Here is a 26,439-nt window from a genome sequence, read left to right on the forward strand (position 1 = left end):
AAGTTAATTCTGAGAGGTAAAAAATAGTATATTTATTACACACCTAGGGAGCAAAAGTAAAGAATGTCTCACATCTCATGTTCATTGTTTGTCACCCACGGCTTTGCCTCGGGCGGGAATGAACATGAGATCTCAGACATCCTTTACTTTAACCGATCTTCAGACATGGTCGTATTACGGTGTGTGTTGAGACGACGTAAAATTGAAAAGTTGCATATTTGGAAAAGCATCTTCATTGCAAATATCGAGTGCTGACCCAGATGTTACAAAAAGCTGTAAAAAGTTGAGTGCAAGAATTTTCATAAAAAATTTTCATTTTGTATGAAAGAAACAAGCAAATTTATATGTAGGGAGATTCTCAATAGGGGGCGGAGTTACAATTTTGAAATTTACCTACTCTGAAACATAATAGTTTTAGTGGTATTAAAATTTGTTATTTCTAACTGGATTCACTTCTATTTATCATTTTTTGTAAAAATGAAATTGAAAAGCCGGTCAATTAGACCACACTGGTTGCACCGCTGTTTGAAGGCTAAAAATCAATACTTGCTGTACATAAATAATTTTCTTATAGGCAACTTTTATTACATATATGTAATATATAACAATAATCAAATCTTTCATTACAATATTTTAATAATATAGTACCTATAACAATTAAATTATTTATAACGATTAATTTTTCTTCAATAAACTTAGAGAAAATTAAACTTATCAAAACAGAATTACGAAGTAAAATTAATTTTCTTTAAGTTTATTGAAGAAAAATTAATCGTTTCTTTTAAAGAAAATGTTTTTTAATTGGAGGGTCTTAGAAAACGAAATTAAATATTTGTTATACCAAATAAAATTTTCAAAATTAAGTTAGTTTTAGGGCAAAACAAAGGGGAATATCTTTAAATCCCTTAAATGTGATCTTGACCTTCAACATCATCTAAGTTACCTCGAACTTGTCACTGGTAAGAGAAAAACACTTTTAATTAGAAGTTATTCCTTATAAAAAAAACCAACATCTTTTGTTTGCAACATTTTTTCGAGAATCAAATAATTGTGGCATAAATTCAATGTGCAAATACTTTTCACATTAAAAGTAAAATATTATTTTGATTTTCATTAAAAGTAAAATATATAAACTGTCAGAGGAATGTTTACAGCAAACTTTCATGTATTGTTAGATTTTTCTATCTTTTTATCAGTAACGAATCCGGGAGTGATTTTTAGATGACCCTATAGATGCAAAGGTCAAATTCGAAGTGTTTAAAAGATATAACATTTGAGAAAATTTTTCCGTATTTTAGTTACCCCACAAGATTTTTCAACTTATCCAATAAAATGGCCCACCAAGTATAAGTTTTGAAAAGTTTTACATCTTTAATATTGTCTTCTTACAATAATTTTGTTTTTAGAAAAATAATTGCACAAGAAAATAACATTTTTATTAGTTTATCACAAACAATATTAATATTAAAAAAATTTCGTAACTAAAATTTCAAAATCCTTCAAAAAAAGTAAGTTACTAACATTAACTCAAATCACTAAACATTTTCACATTCGATATCAACAGGTAAAAACGTTAAAGGTCAAATTTTATGAGATTCGAATATAAATTGATAACGTTTTAATATTATAGGTATATACTCATCTATCGATTATTTTACATTCCATTACAAGCGCATATTCTAGTTGATAGCGCAATCGTATATGGATGCAACCACCCTGACCTGTGAACATCCAATCACACTGTGTTGATAATAGGTGTTTACTGACAAAAAAAAAATTTATATTTAAATACCCGGAAAAGTTAAATGATCTGATATTTAGAACATATCCAAATAATTGACATCAAAAATGACATCGACAGAGAATTTAAGTAACAATAAATTAACAACACCACAAACGCCAGTGCTGACTGTATCCTGTCGAATGTTAAGATCACCATCACATGAATCTGTTACTACAGATTTATCATTGTTTTCCGTATCGTCAATTGCTTCCGATGCACTTGCTAGAGGAATGAGACTGGTATCATTTAAATCTTACAATAAAAGCCAATTGGCCGGACGTGGTCCAAGTCCAAATCCAGAAAGCAGAGGACAAACTACTGTTTCTAGGTAAAATTTTCATTTTATTTTTAACCTGAGAGAAATCAACATTTTGCATGCAAAAATTAATATGCTAGCCGCTTTCGGCTTGTATCGTAGGTTTCGAGTTGCTTTATGCATATTAGAAACTTTAGAGCAAAACTTATATTTATTTTGTGCTCGTCAAGTTAAAAACCATTAAAAAAAGACCTTGAGCTCATAGCTAAACCAAAATTTTGTGATTCATACCTACCTTCTAGTCCGAGTTTTTCGATTAATTTTTTTTCTAAATAGAATAATAAATTTTCGAGTTGACACATAAGTAGTTATTGAAATAAATAATACGATACTCGAAATAACACACCCATTTCACAAGCTATAAAAAATTTTAATCCAAATTTTATTTCGAGTATCGTGGTATTTATTTCAATAACTGGAAAAATAATTTTTTTTCATAATGTGCATACCATTTTTCAATTCATTCGATATTTGCCAACTTCCTACCATTTTTTTATAAAGTTTATTGTTAACAATTTTTTTTTATTAACGTTGTTCAATATATGCCCAAAATATATATGTATTTTAAAGTTCACAGCGGTTTAATTAAAAAAATTTTCTACCCAGCTAAACTCAACTCTACTAAATGGAACTTTTTGCTTAATTCTCTTATTTTTCTCAAAATGCGGCTAACGTATTGTTAATTTTAGACCAGCCGACATTCCAGAAATTTTATGGTTTGAAGAAGAAAATGATTTAATAAAAAGTTGTGCTGCTTTAAGTTCAGCACTTGGTTTACAAAAAAGTTTTAGTACAAGTGATATTAGTCAATTGTCCTCACCAGATGAAAATGGGGAAAACTCAAATAGATGTGCTGTTTCTGAATTGGCTTTAAATTCAATGCAAAGATCTGGGTTTATAATTGATCATCCGCGATTAGATCATGCCTCAAGGTCATGTTCAACTTGGGTGGCTGTTGGAGATATAGCATCAACGTCTCAATTGCCATCACCACATGGCGGACAAACAACTACATCTACAGCCGCACAGCCCAATACGCCACCACCACCTCAATTTACAGCAGCGGATCTGGTTAGATCTGTCAATAAAAAGGTTAGTCGAATTTTAGTTGGTTAATCTAAGTTTTCTTCACCTATGCTAAAGTCGTTACTGGCTAGCAAAACTCGTAATGATAGCTTTTGGAACCATAGAATTCATAAAAAGATTAGAGACATTTTTCTCTAAATCGATTCAGTTATTGGTTACCAATAATTAAAGAAAATGGCCGTTTGAAAAAATATTGTTTTCTAGTTAAATTAAATGTCTGGCATTAAACTTTTTAGGTTCGACAAAATTACATACGCCGTCGTTTATTAACAACGTACAGAGCATTAGAACGTCTTTCACAAAGTGAATTTAATCTAGATAGATTAGAAGTACGTGTTCCAAATCAAAATGCACAAAAATCAACAGAAAATCCTGCAGAAAACAGTGATAAAGATGCTACAACACTTTTAAATGTCCCGGGATCGAATGGAAATTCATTACTAAATTTAACACCAGCACAACAAAATTATACAAATGCAGCCATGTTACGTGCAGCAATTAAACAAAGAAATAATCGTAATTTTCCATTAACAATACACGATGTGGAACGTGAACGAGGGAAACCTTTATCAAAATATGAACGAAATATGATGATATTTAATTGGCTGCACACTTTAGACGACTCTGCTTTTGAAGGTTTACAATAATTGAAATATATTTTGTGTAAATTATTTAAGATATTTTTGAAAATTTACGATAAATTTTACAGACTGACTTCTTGGATCATTTTATGGAGGTTATCTATCATCATACTGTCTTTTTGGATTTTACTTCGTATTGGAAACATAAGGCTGTAAAGGTATCAAAATAAAATACTACGGACAATTTGTGTAGCTTAAGTGCTACCCAATAAAAAGCAAAATAAAACGTTATGCCTTCATTGAATATGGATTGGTTTGCTTCTATGGTTTTATATTTTTTTAAATTAAAATATCAATTCATGATCATTAAGAATTAAAGCAGTCCTGCCGTTAAAACAACCGTCCGATCTTATTTTTGTTTTAATAGAAAGGTTATAAACAGGGCCAAAAGTAGAGCAGAAAAGGCTCCAGGAGAAAATCTGGGTCTCATCCCATTATTGAAAAAAAAGTTTAAATGCTAAGTTGATACGTGGGCCAATTATATCGTGGGGTCTCATCCCATATATTGATCATTATTTGCGCATCTCATATTCAAATTTGTTTTAACGGAAAGACTATAAAATTTTCTATTTTCGATTTTTAAGTATAATTAATTGTACAATGGGAAACTGACATATTTTCTAAACTTATGCATATTTTTATTTTCATTTTATTCCTAGATGTCCGAAGTAACCACGTATTGCGTTTAAATAATGTTTTTGAAGAATTTCGAGAAAATTACGTTGAAGGTCTTAAATTAAAATTATCAATAAGGTAATAAGATCATTCCGGATGTATAACGAAAAATGAAAACAAGTATATGTAACAACTCTGAGAATATGTCATTATTTTCCCAAAATAATTGCATTATTTATAGTAATTCTTAGATATAGTTTCATTTTTTACTATATAGCCAAGGGACGATGCTAAACGTGTCGATGATCTAGGTAGTTTGGGCTAGCTCGTATTTGATTGCCGAAAAGAACATTCGGTATTATATGAGTTGGTTGACGCAATTTCTACCCGCACGCAAATAGCTGAAGGTCATACTTATCGTTGATATCTTTATTTAAGCACCCCACCCAAGCGAGTACAGCTGACACCGAGGTTTCTATTGAATCTCTTCAATCGAATACGAATTAGACAAATGGTCATAGATGCATACTGCTAGTTATTTTTTCGTAAAAAAATTTTCCTCGAACAACTTTACTTTGGTTTATTAAAAAAATATGAATAATCAAAACTGCCAACTATGCATTTTTTCTTTATACTGACCAGGTATTGCCGCCATAATATAAACAAAGACAGAAATTAATTAAATCGACATCTTCTATTTTGGTGTTTCCGTATTTAAGATATTACATCATTTTGCAGGCAAAGGCGTAACAATAGGATGGCAAGACAGGCATAATATCAGGGGCCTCCGACCGAAGGTGCCCCCTAAAGGAACCCAAAAAACTAAATATAAAAATAATTAAATTTGAGCTTTTTTACATTGAGGGAGAGTCAATCCAATGAATTTGCTACGGCCCCGGCTATTGATGTCTTTTTACAAAGTGCCTATAGAGCCAATTATAAGCATTAAAAATGAAAAGATAGATTTTTTTTTTTATATCCGTGCAACCAACAGAAAACCAAGTCAATTCTGAACTTACGGGTATAATACAATAAACAGAGGAAACCGGTTAAATTCAATTACAATTATAGGGTTGTTTATAAAATTGAACAAAAAATTAAGGACTCTAAAATCTCAAAATTAGAGTTTTGTAGAATTTTGAAGGTGGCAGCCCAATATATTCATAAGTGATTATGATCGCAGACTTGCAGACTTAGCGTAATACTACCGACTACTTGCTATAGTTAAAATATTAAAAATCAATATTGAAATTTGAATGTTAACCGCAAATTTTTCTGTGATCCATGGGATTGCTATGCCTTCATAGGCACAATTAACTCCCCGCTGAGTCAACTTTACTTACATTAACTCTATGATCTACGGATTGGTGTTGCCTTTAATGGGTTCGATTAAGTATGGGTCTGCAGGTTTTTTTTTGCCTGTGCATTAACCCTATGATCAACGGTTTGTCCATGCCTTTAATGTGGTCTAGCTATCATGGGTCTACGATTTCTTTGGGCCTGTAATTACAACCACATTATGTTAGGGTTATCTTGCTTGGGTTTTCATACTGCGAATCATAATTTCTTGTAAGAATTTCGTATAAGAAATTCTTACAATGAGTTGTCAGCAGCAGCTTTAAGCATTTAGTTTTGACATGGTTTGATGTTGGCATTTGAAATTTTACCACGACTTTTGTAATTTTCGCGTAATAGATTTTTTATTATTATCTATAACAAAAAGTATTCTACAGATACCTTTATACCTACAGTTAAACGAAACGTGAAATTCGAAAAAAATAAAGAAAAAAAAACGTTATGAAATCATTAAAGAAATCATTCCTAGAAATTTGTCATGTATAGAAAACTCACTCCATATAAAAATGGGGAAAAAACAAATGATAATTATTATTGTTACATTTTTCTTATTATAATCATTTTATTTTTAAATAAATTCATTAAAAAATGCATATTTTATATATTAAAATAGCATTAATTAAACAAATTAAATGAAAACAAATTTTGTCATATCATATGATGGATGATATAATGATTATTTTTTAAATTATATTTCTTATATGAAAATATATTATTATAATATAAACTCAAATTGAATATAATAGCATAATTTGTTTGTCAATATGTGTTTATTTTTACAAGCTTTTCATTTTTCTTGGGGTTGAAATTGATTGAAATCCATAATTTCAAAGTGGTAAGTGGCATATACAGAATATTAGATCATTTCAGATGATCATATTTTGCGAGACATAGTGGGTTTGTCGATTCAATCTAAATAAAATCTATCTTCGATTCAATTCATATCGAGCACAATAGAATCGATTCTCGATTAAATGGGCCATTAAAAGATCGATTTCCTATTAATTAATCCCTATCCCTAACCTTATATATTATAAATGAGAAAGTGTATTACACATCTAGGGAGCAAAAGTAAAGAATGTCTCAGATCTCATGTTCATTATTGCTCGAGACGAAGCCAAGTGTTGGCATAAAAGCAAGAATGAATTACTAAGAGATTTACATGAGACTATTGCGAATACTTAAAAAATTATTTTTAAATGAAAGCTGGTCGTTGGTACATAAGAACGGTCAGATACTTCTTTTGTCAATAGAAAATAATCAATATGACTATAATAATTTAACCTACCAGAAGAATGCAGAATAGTTTTTTCTATCGAGAATATGTTTGAACGAAGACATCGTTGTCGACTTCGATTTCTAAACCATTTTTATCAAATATTTCATTCTGTAATATCAATTGTGTAGTCGAGCAATTCTTAAAAATAATTTTTCGTCATAGTTTCATAATCTATTCACCATTTTTCTCTGTTGTTCGTTGTTTCGGAACACTTTGTATAAATTAATTCTGTTTGGGGAACGTTCATATATACTTTAAGTCTGTGTAGTTATTCATTTTTATTTTAAAATGTTTAAACGATACTGAGGTAAAAACATCTTGAATGACCCAAAGAAAGGTAAATGATTTTGCTTAAAATTTCTTCTAATAGCATTAATTAATATGGTAATTTGAATTTTATTGAAATAAAGACGCAAGTTCTTTATTTAATAATGTATTTAATGAACACATGTAATTACATAAATTATAACATAACTTTGTATTCTCAAGTTGAACAGAACATTTGATTAATTAATAATAATTGTATAAGAAAATAATATGTCATCTCATGACTAAGAAACTAACAACACTATATATCCTCCATCTTAGGTTATCGTTCATACACACTTATTGTATAAGGGTGCTTTCTAGTTTACACAACAGTGCACACAAATACACTGAGCAAACTGTGCACACTGTGCATAGTGAGCGAGTGAGCGAGTAATGTGTTGAGTTTATTATTTCTAGCATTAAAAACAGGAATCCACAAATATTATGGAGGGCGAATATTTTAATTCTCATATTCTATAACCTGTCATCAACATAAGCTCCTCACCAAGTAAATTTTTAACACCAAAATCATAAAAACTGAAAATAATTATTAATTTAGGTAAATTATTCCGGACGCACCCTAATTATGTTAAATATCCATATACGCATCCTTTAGTGTTTATATTGTCATGTTTTATGGAAAATTTGGAAAATTGAAAATATAAATTAATTTTACCAGAAAATTGAAATAATTTCTAGGAGAAATTAAAAGAATGCTATTTAAAAAATTGGTGTACTGGATATATCTCAAGTTGATTACAATTTATTAATATGGAAGATCCTTCGAAAGTTGATTACACGCTAATGAAGATGTTGCTATCTGCGCCAGTTTCAAATACATTTGAGAATACAGCGGTAAATTATTCAATTCTTTATTCTATTGAAATTTATTAAATATTTTAATTTTTTGCTTGCAAAAATCATTGAAAAACTATAAAATGATTGAAGCCTAACCTAACTTTACGACCAAAAGGAATATTTGCTTTTTTTAAGTAACAGTGTTGTAATTGAACTAAATTGCATCCTTTTGTAATTATTAAAATAATTTAATTGACCAATTGAATAAACTTTTGTTTTATTTTCGTTATCAAAACAATATGAAATTTACATAGATTGTAACAGTTAAATTCAGTGGATAAGTTTAATTTTCATAAACTTGTGTATGTATATGTTGTGAGTAATTTAATCCGTTCATAGGCCTCATCACCGCCTTTAAATTTGGGACCGCTTTACGTATCGAATACAACAAGTGTACCTAGTCCTATGAGTGACATGGGGGATGATAGTCAACAAAAACTTGCTACATATTTTCAGCAAATTACAGGATCAGCAGTAAGTTTCATATCATATACACTTGTATACATTTAAAAAAATGTATTTAGTTTTTAAATAATTTTAAGTAACTCACGAGTGCTCCAAACGTTATATTTGTTACTCAGTCTTCTGTAAGATACAGGTTGTTCAAATGTTAAGTAAAATGTTTTAATGAGTGATTTTTGATGATTTAATGATTTTTTTGCTGTTTTGAACTTTTTTTTTTTTTATGTCGAAGAGTTTTAAACGTGTAATAAAACCTGAATTTTAATAAGTTGTTATTCAATATCGAAAGCTTATAAAATTTATATTTTGAGATAAATATGGCCTCTGATGTATAATTATTAATATAATAGGAAATATTTATGTATTCTTTTTATATTTTTAATTCATTGTTTACACCGTTATAACAAAGTAAAAAATATAAATACTGCTTAAAAATGCTGTATTTAAGTGTAAAAAAATATTTAAAATACATTATAATTTTGAGATATTTAGACGCAGTTTTTTGGCGCTCTCTGCTGATGACGTATAAGTACATGATCTGTCAATTTTTGACAGTTCAATGTATAATTTACACTTTAAAAAAATGAATTTACAACACAGAATTTACACTCGTTTTTATTAAGTTTTCTAATAAAAAGCCGTAGAATAGTATAATTTAATGAAATACCATAAAATGTAAGTAATTAATATCATACAGTATGTCAACAAGTTTGACAAGCCCGTACTTTGATGTCACGTTCGTATAAAAATCTGAATTTCCGTTTTAGAAATTTTTAAATGCCCTCACTGAATTTGTACTTTTATTAATTAATTTTAAAGATATTAATTACTAAAATAATGGTTTAGTTGAAATGTCCAGTCATTAAAGTTACGGAAGACAAATATTTGAACCAAATTTAAATTTCATGAATATTCCCTATTGAATATGTAATATTTATTTAATTTGATTTTTTGCGAAACGTACATTTCATCTTTAAGATTAACTGTTTGTTATAAAAAAAATTGTTAGTAGTCTGGCGTTTAGTTTTAAAGTTATTATTATATAAATAATTGAGAATTCGTATGTTTGAATATTTTATTTAAGAGCCTATGACCTTATTTCGAATAAAAACCTTGTTATAAAGGTTTCATAAATTTAAAAATTCAGAATAATTCACTTTGACCGTTTTAAGAATATGGCTATAACCATTAAGTTGATGCATATTCAATGAATTTGACGGGATGTTAATGGAATAGATACACATAATCCAGTCGTCTCCACCTTGAATTATCGATGTTAAAACTGTAAAAGGGCAATTAAGCAAGGATATCGTCAATAAATCATTCATTGATACTAGAAATACCTTGTGTGATTTGAAAATTTTGTTTTACGATGCATGCATTTCTTATTTTTAGAATTTAGTTTTTGCATTTTTTTAATATTCAAAAATCAAAAAAGTAAGGAGCAAGCTTTTAAGACGCAATTTGTCCACATTTGAAAATTTTCGGATAGTAAAATGGTTCTCACGAAAATCTTAAATTTTCCAGAAATTTATATTCATTCCCTCTTCATAGACATTCTTCCGGGTCGCGTGGCTAGCCTTAGAAACACTTCTTAAAAGTTACCTTTGAATGTCTATTCAAAAAAAAGCTCATTTCATCAAAATAAAATACAAGATTGTGTCTAATATTAGCTCTTAACAAGTATAATAATACAAGCATTTGTATTATTTTGGACAGATTGCGATTAAAAAGCCTATTCTTAAATTTATTAAATGTTCATGTTTAACGTTTATTCGATTTTCATAGGATACTGAAGTAGATGTGGTACAGTTAGATCATTGTTACTCTAAACCATGGAATTGGAGACAGGAAACAAGTTTTATGCGTCCAAGTAAAACTTTATTTATCAATAATAAAATACAATCACAAGACGTACCAATTTTGAGCCCACCTTTAGAAGACGAAGATGGAGAACTTGATGTGGTGGATAGTCCTGCGAATCCTGTACCAATTTATGATATTGAACGTGCGAAACGACAAATGGATGAATGTGAAATTCATTCAAAAGCTGCGCGATTAAACGACAATGATGAATGGGAAGATACCATAAATAAGTAGGATGTTATTTGTTGTTTTATTTATTCTTTAGTTAATGATCAAAGGAGAGAGCAGATTTCTTACGGAAAATGAAATTTTTTATTTTCAGAGATTCTTGGACATCATCACAGCATCGTTTATTTAATAAAATGTTAAGAATTTTACAAAATGATCGATTAGGACGATTAGTATATTCAAACTCTTGGAATGAACCAGTTTTAAGACGTGCCGTTATTGATAAATCAGCTAAACGAGCTCGATACCTTTTATCATCAATATATTGGGAACAAAAATTAACTCAATGGCTACATAATTTACTTGTGGAAAATTTAAGCGGAGCATATTTAACTTGTTATCTCGATATTTTACAGGTTTCTCCAATCGTTGTTCAATTTTTTTGAATAAAAAATTTTTTTCTAATGCTTTAATGTATTTTCAGACTTTAAAATCAAAAATACCAACTTTAGTAGATAAAATGATGTTTGGGCCGAACTCATCAACAAAAGTTGGTTTAACAAGTAACGAAAATCTCTTTCCTTTATTAAAACGATCATGGGATCCTGTTGCCCAAACTTTGACTCAACATAAATCGAAAAAATTACCAGGAAATCCAATAATTATTATTGTACCATCGTCTCCAAATTTCCGTACTAGCCAATCAAAACGTTTACATAATTGGGTCACTTCATTTAGTCACTTAGGAACTGTTGTTGTGGTTCATACAAGTTTAGGTAATATTATAAATATATGAGGTCCACCAATTAAGGCGCTTGAAAGCAGACGCATATTCAATAATGTAGAATCAGAATCAGGATTAAGTTTATAGTTTTCGATTAAATGCTAGCCTTCAGCATTTAGGTTTGAAAAATAATATTGGGCAAATATTCATGGATTGGCAATAATAACTTCATGGATCAACTTCATGGATTCGGATCGAATAACATTTAAAGCGGTGAATGGCAAACCTTGATAAATAATGTCACTGTAGAACTGGCCTTTGCTTTCCTGTGTTTCAAATGGCGGATCATATATTTTCGTCCTTTTCCTTTGATTCATACCTATATCTATCCTTCTTCCAGATCGAAATAACCTTTTAAAAGTGCGAAAATATAAAACCCGTAAAGGTACCTTTCCTAAATCCTTATATCATAATATGTCGAATATTTATTAAAATTTTGAAAAAAATACACGTTCAAAATTTCTTTAGGAAATGCTGGAAGTCGGATGACAATGACCAATTGTTTAGATCAAATGATTGTTGCGACTCGAGCAAAATTACAAGAAGTCCGTTCTGATTGTCCAGGTCGTCCGATTATATTAGTAGGTTTTAATACTGGTGGTGCACTTGCATGCCAAATTGCAGAAATGGAATCTGTTAGTGCAGTAGTAAGTTTGGGATTTCCATTACTAACAGTTGATGGAGTTAGAGGGGAACCCGATGATATGCTTATGGAACTGCAGGTACCAGTTCTGTTTGTTATTGGTCAGTGTGCTTTAACTGCTTCGTAAGTATATTTTATAATTTAGGAAACGATTTGTCTGCTATTTTCTTCTTGAAGTAAAACTAATGTTTGTTTTTGTAATTGTTAACAAATTAATTTAGACCTGCAGAAATAGAATATCTTAGAGAACACATGCGTGTTGAAACTGGACTAGTAATAGTGGGTAGTGCGGATGATTATTTAAGAGTTTCAATGAAGAAAAGGAAAATGGATGGGATCACACAAAGTATGGTTGATAGGTGTATTGTGGTAATATATAATTCTATAAAATTTTATTAAACATATCGATCTGTTTATTTAAAACAGATTAGCTTTTTCCTTTTGTCTCAATGTTGTACACTATATCTAAGTAGAAAAGAATAGTATCATTACGATGTTATATTACTAAATGTTTCTACTTACACACAGTGTAGACAGTGTAAACACTAGGATAGAAATAGAACATACGAGAACATATATATTAAAGACGGAAAACTGCAGTAGAGAGGGTAGCAGAAAAAACGGCTTTTTGTCTCTTTTTTCAGTCGATTGAACAATTTTCAAGTGTTTTCAATCACTTAGAAAGCCTGATGCGGAGTACAAAGTACGCAACGATCGATGATCGCCCAGCTAGGTGCCTTAAATTCAGCCACGGGCGCTTATAGTTCGGCAAGTAGGTCATGTCCTTAATATAGATGTTCTTGAGAACATACCTAATGTTTTTTTAAGAGTTAAAGTTGCGTTTTCATTGACGCTATGCTGTACTCGTTTTTTTTTTAAACTTTTAAGATAGTACGATCAAGGTGACAAATAAATAATTAGATTTTTTTAAAGTTATTTTCTTTAAATAGCACTCTCTTAATTAAACTAATTTTTATTTATATAAATTAATCAAAAATCATTTTTAAAGGATGAAGTAGGTGATTTTATTGGTAGTTTACTTATTTCACCATATCCACCACAATTACGTCAATCACCTGTATATAATCAAACTGTATCAACAACAGAACAAACTGTAAAAAGAAAAACCGCTGTAAAGAGACGAACTTCAACAGGAAGTGAAACTGTAGATAGTGAACCACCATCTCCACAACCGAAAAAAATAACTAGACCGGGTAAAACTTAAATTATATAATTAACTAAATGTGAAATATACACAGACTTATTTTAAATATAGACTGGTAACAAATCATTAGACAGTACAAGTCTGTACGTTGTACGTAAAGATACGTACACTCGTACAAGTTAAAATAAACGCTAAAGTTGAACCATTTTAAGTGATATTACTATAACAGTACATGTAACTATACATATAATGTTATAGCTATAACAGTTAAAATGGTAAAACATCTATATTTTTTGTGACACAGAGTGTATATAGATTGTGATACAATGACATGGCCACTTACATACGAGAGAATATAATGAACAGAAAAGCTTAAATTGGTTAGATGACTGATATCGAATTTGCTACATTAACCATAAAAATGTAAACGAAGACTTGATACCATAACAAAATTTGCAAGTTAAATTAAAATTGATTCAAAAATTGTTGCCCGCCTCTTTCTTGCAAAATAGAGTTTTATATGTAATCTCTAGGGCGATACACAACAATGCTGTCACTTTAAAAGTACCGATCCCTTTGTTTAATCAGGAGTTTTAAATGTTATCCGTATTTTTTTTACATACGTGCAGTGAGAATTATTCACCTGAAGTAATAAAAAAAAATTTGGTCATCATCACAATTGTCAGTCTACATTTAACATTAAGTCTATGTAAACTGTAATTCAAGGATTTAATTTCAAAATAAAAGTAAAATTTCAATTTTTTTTAAAATAGTTGGTAGACCACCAAAAGATGGAAAATATTCACGAGTTCAAAAAATGAAAATGTCAGCAGCTGCGTATCAACAAGATACAAGTCAAATGAATGCATTACACAGTACGGATGGTAACAATCCAAGTGGTGGCAATTTAACCGGTACTATACCTGATCCAAATAGGCCTATAGCACGACAAACGAATCAATCCATACAATCAAATACAAACTTTAAAAATGTACCAAAAGTAATGAGTAATAATCCCATTGTTCGGACTGTTGGAAAGATTTTATCTACAGCAGATGCATTACGCAATAGCAACAGTATTGATGTTGTAAATGAGGCTGTTGCAAATATTTTACCACCGGCTTCGTCAATATCAGGTAATTTATTGTCAATATCAAGTACATAAATAGGGAAGTATAATTTGGGTTAGGAAATTGAATTTTTTATATTAAATTTGATTGAAACATTTTGGTATAATCTTGTTAATAAATATTTTTACATATTTCCCTTGCAAAGAAAATCAAGTATTGTGGTTGCGAAAAATGAGAAATTTCGTTTTCGATAACAATTTCTATTTAACTTTTTCTAGCTGCCTAAGGCCTAATATCTAGAATCCGCCAGGTTTTCCAGCTAAAATTAGAGTCGAACGATTACACCGATCTATTAGATCTCGTTTTAACTTGAATCATTTCTTACAGATTTTTCAGGTGGAAATCAAACAAAATCTACAATGGCAACTAAACATGTGCCATCAAGCACTAGTCAACTATCGAACTTATTAAATGGATCAAATCAGGGTCGGTTTCATATTCCAAAAACTATGCAACCAAATCACAATAACCCAAAATCAAATTCCTTTAATTCTGGTATCAAAGGTAAAAGTGAATTCAAGTGTAAGATATTATAAAACTATCTTAAAATTGGTCATTTGCAAAAATTAATTGTTGTACGTTTTTTATTTTAGTGCTTGAAAATATAACGCTGCCGTCATCTACGAAATTTTTAACAGCAGGTGGTAGACCAATTGATTTATCAAAATTGACTTTATTAAATTCACTAACAAAAGTTGGTAATATAGATAAAATGGTGGTTTTAGGGGACAATAATACGCTGAGCGGTGTCAGTGGGGATTCATCAACTTATGTGACAACAATCAAAGGCTTAAATAATATGCAAACATCTGTGTCTGGAACAATTGGAGGATATAAAAATCCATCAAAATCAATCATGACAAATTCAATGGATTCAAAAACACAAGTAAAATATATTTCAAAATCAGCGGTAATACGATCACCAATGATGGGTGCGCCACGTAAACATGTATATACAACAAATTCACGTTTACGATCCCCATTAACGGTAAAAACATCATCAGTAAGTGAAGCTGTGATACCGGGTCCAGCGGATTTATCTGGTACTAATATTTTAGATATTCCTATCATTTTTGCTGATAATGATGGAACATTATTACCTAGTGAAAATTTAACAACACCAATTATTCCTCAAAATCCTGTTGTATCTACCATAAATCCTCCAATTGTTGTAACCACAAAACCAACTGTTAATAAAGTAGTTTTAATTAATAAACCAACCAATATTCCTCAACAAAAACAGGTCCTTCAAAACCAACAGCAGCAACAATTACAAACCCAACAGATTTATGAAACACAAATTCAACAAACAAAACCTAAAACAATTTTAACTACATCCAAATCTCCAGGTCCCGTCATTTCCTCTGTTCCACCATTAAAATATACTAAAATTATTTTAGCTAAAAGATCGACTGGAAATGAAATTATTCGTTCAAATGTAGTAGCATCAACGGCTACGGCTACTATTGCACAACAAAATGTTACGTATAGTGCGTGTCCTCCACCACCACATTCATCTTCCTCGTCGTCATCGTCCCCACAACCATTTACAAAAATGGCTGATATACCATTTGAAAGTGTTGATGTGGAGCAACAAATAAAAGCTAGTACACTAGCTAAACCTATACAAACAGCAGTTGTAAATGCTCAAACTATAAAAAATAAACCAGAATTAAAAACATTTACATTAACACCGTTTCGTGGTAATACATCGACAACACCTAGAATTTTGAATAAATTTTCAAATGTGAAACAAAATATAAACACTAGTACTGCAACAATTATTACTAATAAGAATATAGTGACATCTGTTGCTAATAAAATTGTACCATCACCGTCGGCGTCATCCACTTTACAGGCTCAGGCTCAGCAAATTGAAGAACCAATGGAAATAGATGAATAGTTTATTATTAATTTGTTTATTATTAAGTTATGTTATGTAAATAATTATTTTGTGATCTATAAATATTATTAGGTACTTTATATAAGATAATTCATTAAAAGAAATGTTATATATATAAAATTAATTGAGTTTTAATTCTTTAATCCTTGGTCCTATAACATGATTGAAACTAGTGATGTGATGAATATTCTGAAAATAATGGATGCTTTTATTGTGTTTATTGATTGATTTAGGATTTTTAAACATACATGCGAAAATGGAAAGTTCGCTATATGCCCAGAACGGTTGATTTTAGGAAAAAAAGGACGAACATTTTTATCCAGAAGCTCATAGAATGTTTATTCAAATAACATCAATGAAAAATTTTGAGAAATTTCGAAATAAATGATAATGGACGATTTTCTATAGGTTTTTTGGAGATTTCTTAGACATATGTCTTTATTACCTATAAAATTAAAGCAAGCTAGGATTAATCACCTACGTTGGCAAAGATATATTTGATCCATTCATGTTAGTCAAAGTAAGTATCTCGGAATTTGAGATACGCAGCTATAAACTTGTATTTTGACATGCTAAAAGTTGTCTCAAAACTATGGAATATTTAAATAGGAGTTAAAGTAAAAAAGTGTCCATCTAAAAACAGCAAATAACAGTTGCAAAATTGAACAGAATGGCGCTTGTGTAGCAGGAGGAGTTTGATGTGAAATTCTCTATCCTTCTCGAACAACTTTTTTAGATCTTTATCTTACTCTTATTACTTTGAGCACTTCTTTTAAAACTTACACTTTTGTTACAGCAGCGCCACTTTTATTTGCTGCTTTTCGATGGACACTTTTTATTTTTATAATTTTCAATTGTTTTCATGAGAATGGTATAGGAAATGTCAAATTAAAATTATTGAAAAATAACAAAATAAAATTAACATAATTATTACTAATTTAAATTTGTTAGAAAATATTATTAAATTTTCAATGTAAAGCATATATGCAATAAATAGTTTTATATGCCAATTCAATCAATAATTAAAGTAGCTTGTCGTTACTGTGGTAACTCCCTGAAATAATAATCATGCACGGAGCGAATACCTATTTCTTTGAAAGTGGGTAAATAATCAAATTCAATTTTCAAGAACAATAAATATATATATTTTTTCATTTAATAAAGATTAAGTTGGTGAACAAATTTGAATGTCTGGAGTAAGTTGACTTGATTCTGTAGATTTCTTAAAAAATAACATTTGTCTTAAAGATGTTGCTTCTTCTCTTAATGTCAATATTTGTGCTCGTAGTATTGCATTTTCATGCTCCAACATTGATGCTCTTAATGCTATCTGAAAGAGAAATAAAAATTAGATTTATTTTGTACGTCTAGCACCACTCATTAACTCTAAAAGGTTCACACTAAAAGATAGATTGCGTTGTTGTTTATAAAAATGGATAAGATAACCATCTTCGTGTCACCCAACCTCAAGTAGTTATTTGACTTGGTAGGCAGTTAGGCAAGTTACTCCCCTAATCGCGTCCCTAACTAAAGTCTATCCTCAAATAATCCTTCAACTTGGTAAGCATGTTACACCCACGTTTACCCCCACCTCCCCTTTCAATATATAATCATTAATTTTGTACATACTTGATCTTCGCGTATTTTACGGGCATCTCGTGACTTTTTAGCAGCTTGATTGTTTCGCTTTCTTCTTTCAAAATATTTATCATCTTTTTGTTCATCTGGTATTGGTTTTTTCTCACCACGTTGCCGTCTTGATAGTTGATTTCCAAAATTTAAACTACTTACTGATAGTGAACGCGGTAATATACCTGCATTGAATAAAAATTACATTTAAAAATTATTATTCAAATTAATAATTCTCTGCTCATGTAGCCTAGATTCGCCAAAGGGAACTTTTATATTTTTTGGATTGAAATTGTTTATTTTTGGCTATTCTAGAAAATGATTTTTATCCAAATCGTGCAAAAATATTTGCCCAATTTTTGATATTTTTCTTTAAAGGTACGTAAGCCCTAGAAAATCGACAAAATTTGCAAAAATTTTCCTTTCATGTATTTGAAACTTTTGACCCAAAAAATTCATAAATTGGTTTCATTTTACGATTGGGTGAGTACTAAAAGATTTTAGACCGGAGTGATTCTAGATATTCTTGAGTGATTCTTGAAAAATACCCATCGAATTATCAAATGACATGACTGTTTTATTTTTTGAGTACTAATTCAAAGAAATCCAAACTCCACTCTTTAGTTTTGTGCTCTGGGCATATTTAAGGGAAGGGGGTATATTTAGGGGACGGAGGGTATATTTTGGGTTTGATTATGGGAAAAACTGAAAACTGACATATTATTTTTGGATTCAGATATTTGGATTCAGTGCAGACCCAAAAAAATCCTTGATACTGATTTTCAGCAATTTTTAAATTTTCTTTATAGGTATTTTTAGCTATTTTGCCCTTCTTTTGGGAGAAGTATGCCCCTTTAAATACCGAAAAAGATAAAATTTCTATAAAATTTGGATTCAGAAAAAAAAATTCCCAGTCCACAAAACTAAAGGGTGAAGTTCAAAGAGAGTCAAATATCATAGGAAACATTTAAAAAAAATTATGAAAATCGGAATTGTGAGTCAATTTGTCCTGGCCATTGATGGACTTAATAAAACTAATTTTTAAGACTAAATTGTTTTAAGACTGTTTTTACGTCATTATTATTTGCTTATTTTTAAAATGAAATGGTTGTTGAGGTAGGGTTGATTATATGCAGTTTTTGTCACTTACTCGATTTCTTATTCTCCATTTGATGATAAATTTTTGAGATTGGTGGATATCCTATGAAATTTTGTGCTGTTATAAATGGCGACGGAGTAATCCCATAATTTGCATAGTTATTATTACTTTGTGTACTCAAATTAGTGTTAGGTGTGGCATCATTTGTTGAGTCTGGTGCTGACGGTGACGACAAATTCGTTGTACTTGATATTCTGGTTGAATTTTCAATTTGTAACAATCGTTCATTTAAATCTGAAAACAAAAATTTTTCATAGATTTCTTCAAAACTAGCCGGTGGAAATTAAAAAAAACTATTTAAATTAAAGTTAAACCTTAATAAATTATTGAAAAAAAAAAGTGTACCCGTTGTACCCGACTAATTAAGGATGTATGAGCACGGTACTGGGGACACAAATTAAATAAATATTTATTTTCAATTTTATATCTATAGAGTAGGTAATTTTCAAAATATCGGAAATTGAAAATTTTGTTTTATTTAGCTTTCGATAAACCAAGGCAGATATCAAAAAATTGTCTTCTTATTTTTGGTCTACGTTCATGAAGTTAATACAAAATTCGTCATCAAAGTTGAAAATATGGTAAAAATAATTTCAACCACAAGTCTAAACTTGTTTTGGCGCTCGTACTATCTTGAAGATGGATTGTGGGACATCTTTTAAAAAACTTACGAAGAGAAATTATATCACGAAAATAGTTTTCTATTTTTTTTTTTTTTTTAAATAGTTTTTCGATTGGTATTTTCTCATACAATTTCATGCTGGTGGTTTTTCATTTTAATTCGAAATTAAATTAAATTTTTTCTTATTATATTCTAAAAGAATTATTCATTTATTTGTTGTGGTTATCAAAATTAATTATATTGGTTTACTATATGATTCTTTTTTGGATTATATATATATATGTATATATAGAGTGTCCTCATTGCTGTAATCGTGAAATAAACAGAGGGTACACGCTATAAATCAGGAATGGGGTTTTGGATTTTTCGATAAACAAAACATCTCTGGATTTCTTGATATATTTAGGCAAGTAGGTTTTTTTTTGTAAAAAATTTCTCTGACTCTTGATCTTTGCAGAGAAAATTTGAACTAATTTCGGTTTTTTGAGATCTTTTTCGGATGGATATTGTCGAGTTTTATGAATAATAGTTCTCGAAAAAATAAAAACTTTAAAAATTGTATAGCAACCGAATACTTATTCACGAATACTTTTCTTCCTCGAAAAATTTATGCGGACTTTTTATAGGCGGTTTTTCCTGGTATCATTTTCCAAATTTGAATTTAGGGTATAAAAATATGTGAAACAATTCTTGGAAGATTAGTTTGCTATAGTCAGCCACAAAAACGCCTCTGGCGTCTGAATTAAAGCTGTCTAATTAAACGTGCAATTCTTGTATATATATATCAGGAATCTCGGAAAAGGCTCCAACGATTTTCATGAAATTTTGTATGCAGGGTGTTTTTGGGCGAAAAATGGATCTAGCTTCATTTTTAGAAAACGTCGTTTTATCTCGGTAGAACTGAAATTTTTTAAATAGCTAAAGTTGTAAAAATCAAATTTACTACAATTTATCGTTTAAAGTATATTTCCTTCAAACCTTCAATGTTTTAAAATAGAAAATTTCAATTTTTATCGAACAATTTTAAATTTTGAATAATACGCAGGGATATGTCATGTTTACTTAATGTGGTGATTTTGTCTACCCTCTATGGGGGGTTTTGTTTAAATAATTTAACTGGATTAATTCGATTAAGTTTAGTTAATTGAATAAAACCAAGAATTGAAATGAAAGTTGTATTTTTAAACCCTGTTTATGTTATTATTATGTTATGTTATTTAATAATGTTTCGGTTAAATATGTCGTTTAATGTCAATTAAGGCACTTAGAACAATAAATTAAGTACTCAGGGATCTTTCTTTCAGAGATTTTATAACATATAGCTCATTTATGTTCTCAGTTACTTGTTAAGATTCAAAATAAAATCCGGGTCAAAGAAATTGTTCCTCTGTGAAAATTTGCATAACCTGGCAGTTCGCTTTCAGCGGAAGTTGTCACAAGATTGGAAATTTTCTGATTCCTCCTGGGAGCAAAGTCCCGAAGTATAGAAATTCTCATGAGAAAAAAAGTTTATGAAAAAGCGCTTAACAATAGCCTCCCTCTTAAATTTCCAATCATTCTAACATGTGAGCCAATTTGCCAGTGGGCAGTGAGCCAATTTTCCCTCGTACTTACTTCGTTTTTTTGCTGGTTTTGTGCTACGCACTAACTGAATACAAGAAATAATTAAAAAAATTATAGCTTAGATATTCAATTTTTTTGTGCTGGCTTGAAACACTGTCTTGATGTTTTTTTATTGGCTTGCTGGCTTAATGATCGCGCCAAGCTTTTTATATGAAGTCAGTTGTACTGGCTTGTTGGCTCTCTGGGTTGAAAAAAATCTTTTTATTTTACTGTGCTGGCTTGGAACGCTGCCTTGATATTTTTTAGTGATTTTATGGCCAAGACAATTCTCTTACTCAAAAGATTGTTTACCCGTATAAACCTAGTATAGAAAAAATTACTACTGGAGTGCTGGATTAAGAGATTTTTAACTGGCTATCTGTTTTAAAAATCAAAGCAACTTCGTAAAAAGTTATTTTATAATTTGTAAGAAATAATTTTTCTGGTTTGCTAGCTTGAAATACTGTCCGCGATCAATATTTTGGGGAATTAGACAAAATTTTTAAAAATTCACTACGTACCTGTTGTCGATGGTATTAACAAACTATTATATGTACGTAAAAAATGTATTGCGGATGAAAAAGATGGTGAAATTGGTCCATTTGGTATATTTTCACGATTACTTGCAGAATACGCGTAATGTAAACTCATATTAACAAACAAAATTACAAAAACACTTTAAAACAAAATACAACAATGCAAACTTTTTAACAATATAATATAAACATTTTCTTTTATGATAACTTTTCATCAATTATTGTTTTGTATTTAAGTAAACAAGTTTAACTAAATAAATATTTGTTTTTGATAATTGTTATAAAATATATTACCTACCTGTTTTATTGTTATTTTATCCGCCGTAACCATAACAAATAAAAATATATATTAATAAATAATTATTGTCAATTAAGGGTGTAACGTAAGTGGGGCGTTAAGCCTCCTGAACAATATAATCTAATGTGAAAAGAGATGGGTAAAATTGAAATTTAAAGATTATATTTTGATTTGCAATCTATATAGAAAGAAGAAATTTGTCTTTCTTAATAGCTGTGCTTTTAGAGTATTTGAAATCCTTAAAAAAACAAGTGAAAACACACAATTGACTGAGTTAATTGTTGAAATACCATGTATAGACAGTGTTGATTACTCCATCACATTACACATACATACATGTCACACATATATAACTGATATTCCCGTATAATACATACTATACAACAATTTGCGCATAAATTGCGCTCTCACGAGTAAACAACGATTTTTACGAAAATTGTTTCAAACAAAAGTTGTTTATTTTTTTATAAGGAACATTTTTTACGTTTAACTTTTATTCTATCTCTAACGGTTTACAAGATGGATCCTACGGACCCAAGACCCAATTGATTTATGTGGCTCATTTACGAACTTGACCTCACTTTTTATGTCCTAAGTATGCTATAATAAATCTAGCTTGATATTTCTTTTCGTTTTCGCGTAATCGTGATGATAGACGGACAGACAGACGACAGACGACAGACAGACAACCGGAAATGGAGTAATTAGGTGATTTTATGAACACCTATACCAAAATTTTGTTCATAGTATCAATATTTTTAAGCGTTACAAACTTGGGACTAAACTTAGTATACGTTGGTATATTTCATATACTTACATGGTATAAAAATAATTAAAACTGATGAAGAGGCTTTTCATGGAGTCGATTCCATTGTATGCTTAACAAGAGGAGTCTGCAAAGGAAATCATTCGCAAAATTTCAGAAAATTAATTTTTTTAGAATTTATCATCGAACCATGTATTTTTTCTAATATTTACGATTAAATTTCATAAGTATTAGTAAATGGAAAATATTTATCATAAGCAAACTAGTAGAAAATAAATTTTCACAAGAAGAGATTCCGAAAGTTATTGATTCCGCTCTATTTCAGGTTTAGCGATTAGTTCAAATTACCCTGAATATTATAAGCCCTTTATTCGGGGTAAGATAATAAAATTAATGCCCAACTTTATATTAAATATCCCCGGTATTCGATAAGATATCATCGTAATATATGATAGGTTGAACAATAACAATTTGATTTAGAAATTCCACGCCTTTTTATGACATGCGCGACGCCTGTTTGTTATTCTATTGGTGTTTACCTAATTTTTCACCCCTATATAGAAATTGTTTCTAAAACTACCCTTATGATTATTGTTTGTTTCATATATTCATATCTATTCGTATTATTATTTAGACAATAATATTTACAATTATTCACATGTAACTTTTTGTAACAATAGAAATTTTACCATATCTATTAAAATTACATAGAATTTTCATAGCATGCTCAGTCTCAGTGTTGTTTGCTGTATCGAATTGTATTTGCATGTCTTAGATTACCGAGCGTTACGTGTTTATGATAAGTAGTACTTATTTAGCCGTTCATTTACTTTTCTTTGTAACACAGAGAGTTATCCAATTTTCCTATGCTGGTGGAAGTGATGGGAAGTTAATAAATTATATACATTTATGGTATAAAATTTAAGACTTTTATGATTTTCTTTGGATGCCGTGGCCAGAACTGCATCAAAATGAAATGGGACTACACGGGAAGCACCAGCTTTTAAACAAATAAAAAATCATCAAAATAGGTTCACATAGTCCAAAGTTCTGAGGTAACAAACATTAAAAAAAAAATACAGTCGAATTGATAACTTCCTCCGTTTTTGTTTGAAGTCGGTTAAAAATACATGGACACAGGCGTTTGTCTTCTACTGCCCTTGACAATTTTTTACTAAAGCATTTTTCCGTAGTTAGCGTGGTTTCTTCGATTAAATGCAATAATGGCATATATTTAAGTTACATTTTTTTTCCGAAAGTTGACGATTTTCGAAAAAATGGTTGAGATGACAAATATTAATTTTTTAAAATGCGGATCAACTTTCAAATTTAAAGCGTTGTTCTAACTCTTACCGTTTAGGATCTAAATCTCAGAACATGATGTCCCCCATCAAGCTCTACAATTTTTGTTCAAGTTATTTTTTGAATGGTTAACTACAAAGCGAGCTATTAGCCATTATAGATAAAAAGACTAGAACCATCCTGAACACCTATGTCTGGATCTTGAGAGCCGTTACTACATTTACTAGTATTTATTCTCGAAAAAAACCACAAAAATTTCTGATTTTAAAATCATTTTGCCATCACTTATCCTCGCTTTTGTTCACAATTTCGTTGGTTTTAATTGTTCGTACAATGATAATATGTAAACTGTGCAAAAAAATATTTCGGTTTATAAAGAAGCATTCCTAACATACTGCGTGTGAGAAGAATAATTACAATTTTCTTTTATAGATATTAAATAAATCACATGAATGCAATTATAAGTACTTAACTTGTACGTTTTTCCCCTACTGAGGGTAAAATCATACGTCAAAATAATCTGATATCGTTTAACTTTGAAAAATTTTGAAAAAAATTCTCAAAATCGCGTAGTTTTTTATTTTCCTTCACGTTTTGATGATTGTAATCATAAAAGACTAGTTGCTTTTTATTTAAAAAAAGATCAAGCCTTTTACTGAAAGTTGCTATATTGCTCGCACTTTCTTAATCTTGACCTATAATGAAAGACTATGAAATTCTTGCTCCATTTTTCCACCTTTTTCCTTAATTTGCTACATAATATATAATTCAAAATATTATTATATAGTTGTTTACAGCTATTATATTAGACAATAGATACATAACAATAATATAGAAAAACAAAAGTTTTTTATGTAAATAACCTATAAAAAAAATATTATTTATCTATTTTTTATTTAATAATAATTAATTTTTATGATTTTGCGCATGGTGGTACAACCTATATAAATATATAAGATACAACTATATAGCTTACATTATTTTATTATTTAAATATTATAATTATTCCTTATATAAATATAAATAACAAAAAAAATTCAATTAAAATAGAAAAATTATTTATAAATTAGAATAATGATAAATTATTTTTAAATTACTTTTAGTTGTATAAAAGGGCGCTCGCACGTTTTATATATGAATGTTATATCTGGTTTAAAATAGCTGAGGTTTTTGCTTTATTGTGATAGGATATAATTACCTCGAAAAAAGATAGATTTGAAGTTTACGATATAACTTCATATTATGAGGACTTTTGGAACAATTTTGTATGCTCATTTTTTAAGTGGTTATATAGGACACGTTATCGTTCTGATCTTTTTGCTGGGTGGACGGTAAAACCAATAAAAGGGCAAAAAAAAAAAAAAACGACACAAAATAAGACTTAGGAGTTACCTAGGAAACTAAAATTTTTTCAATCGACTCAGCTTGCCATGAAATTTGGGAAAATGCAAAAATGTTGTTATAATTTATCAACATAGTTAAACATAGCAGAGATAATTTAAAGTAAGTACAAATTGTTATGTTATGTCATAATAAATATCCTGATCAAACCATACTTAATGTTCACTAATAAATAAGAAGTATGTCTTTTTTAAACTAATATTACAATTAATTCACATAGTAAAAACTAAAAGTAGCTATAAAATTAAGTTCTTTAAAGAATCAGATTAAATATTTTAAATATTTTGTAAATAAAAAAAAAGTCATTGCTACATTTATAATCTACCACGGTAAAAAAAGGAATGTAGCTCCTACCGGGTGTCCCACGACACCTCTCGTTTTTGTCAACACTATAAGCACGACCATATGTTGTTTAGTTGTACATTGATATATCTCTTCTAGATATGATTTACAATTGAAAATTTTAGAATTTGTAGAATTTCGAAGTGAAAGGTGGTCTAAACCCTTCGGAACCCATGCTTGACATGATCGGGTGATATGATAAAAAATCTGAAATTAAAAAATCACAATGATATCCTATCTCGAGGAGACGTTCTTAAATAATAATCTTTAACTCCAATTTGACCATTATTTTTATTACACAAAATGCTTAAGAGATCTTGCTTGTACTTCTAGGTCTTGATCTCGAAAAATCTAAATTTGCCCTGAGTCTGTTTGCAATATGTGTATAATGAAATGTGTCCGCGTTATTTAAATTTCG

The 26,439-nt window shown here is 29.6% G+C and overlaps 3 protein-coding genes across 6 annotated transcripts; 2 read left to right on the forward strand and 1 right to left on the reverse strand.

Moving 5' to 3' along the window:
* The first annotated feature begins 1,763 nt into the window (after window positions 1-1,763).
* LOC123297834 lies at window positions 1,764-4,369 on the forward strand. The gene is made up of 4 exons (XM_044879639.1): window positions 1,764-2,111; window positions 2,789-3,191; window positions 3,422-3,821; window positions 3,895-4,369. The coding sequence occupies exons 1-4, from the start codon at window positions 1,849-1,851 to the stop codon at window positions 3,897-3,899; spliced, it is 1,071 nt and encodes a 356-aa protein (XP_044735574.1). The 5' UTR covers window positions 1,764-1,848; the 3' UTR covers window positions 3,900-4,369.
* A 3,624-nt stretch (window positions 4,370-7,993) lies between these two features.
* On the forward strand, window positions 7,994-16,408 carry LOC123297881 (mucin-6). Of its 4 annotated transcripts, none has more exons than XM_044879690.1 (12): window positions 7,994-8,240; window positions 8,583-8,717; window positions 10,494-10,801; window positions 10,894-11,155; window positions 11,224-11,515; window positions 11,992-12,289; window positions 12,388-12,535; window positions 13,176-13,380; window positions 14,105-14,467; window positions 14,789-14,983; window positions 15,055-15,102; window positions 15,169-16,408. In XM_044879690.1, the coding sequence occupies exons 1-12, from the start codon at window positions 8,157-8,159 to the stop codon at window positions 16,362-16,364; spliced, it is 3,534 nt and encodes a 1,177-aa protein (XP_044735625.1). In that variant the 5' UTR covers window positions 7,994-8,156; the 3' UTR covers window positions 16,365-16,408. The 4 variants fall into 4 exon arrangements, with proteins under 4 accessions (XP_044735625.1, XP_044735626.1, XP_044735628.1 ...); XM_044879691.1 differs by having other exon boundaries at window positions 15,187-16,408; XM_044879693.1 differs by having other exon boundaries at window positions 14,789-14,965.
* A 1,121-nt stretch (window positions 16,409-17,529) lies between these two features.
* LOC123298810 (cell death specification protein 2) lies at window positions 17,530-22,027 on the reverse strand. The gene is made up of 5 exons (XM_044880906.1): window positions 21,898-22,027; window positions 21,389-21,418; window positions 19,144-19,386; window positions 17,994-18,178; window positions 17,530-17,694 (listed from the first exon to the last, which is right to left on the reverse strand). Exons 1-5 carry the CDS (start codon window positions 22,025-22,027, stop codon window positions 17,530-17,532), a joined length of 753 nt encoding a protein of 250 aa, XP_044736841.1.
* Window positions 22,028-26,439: the final 4,412 nt, after the last annotated feature.

This window comes from Chrysoperla carnea, chromosome 4, assembly GCF_905475395.1.
Source record: "Chrysoperla carnea chromosome 4, inChrCarn1.1, whole genome shotgun sequence".
NCBI lineage: Eukaryota > Metazoa > Arthropoda > Insecta > Neuroptera > Chrysopidae > Chrysoperla > Chrysoperla carnea.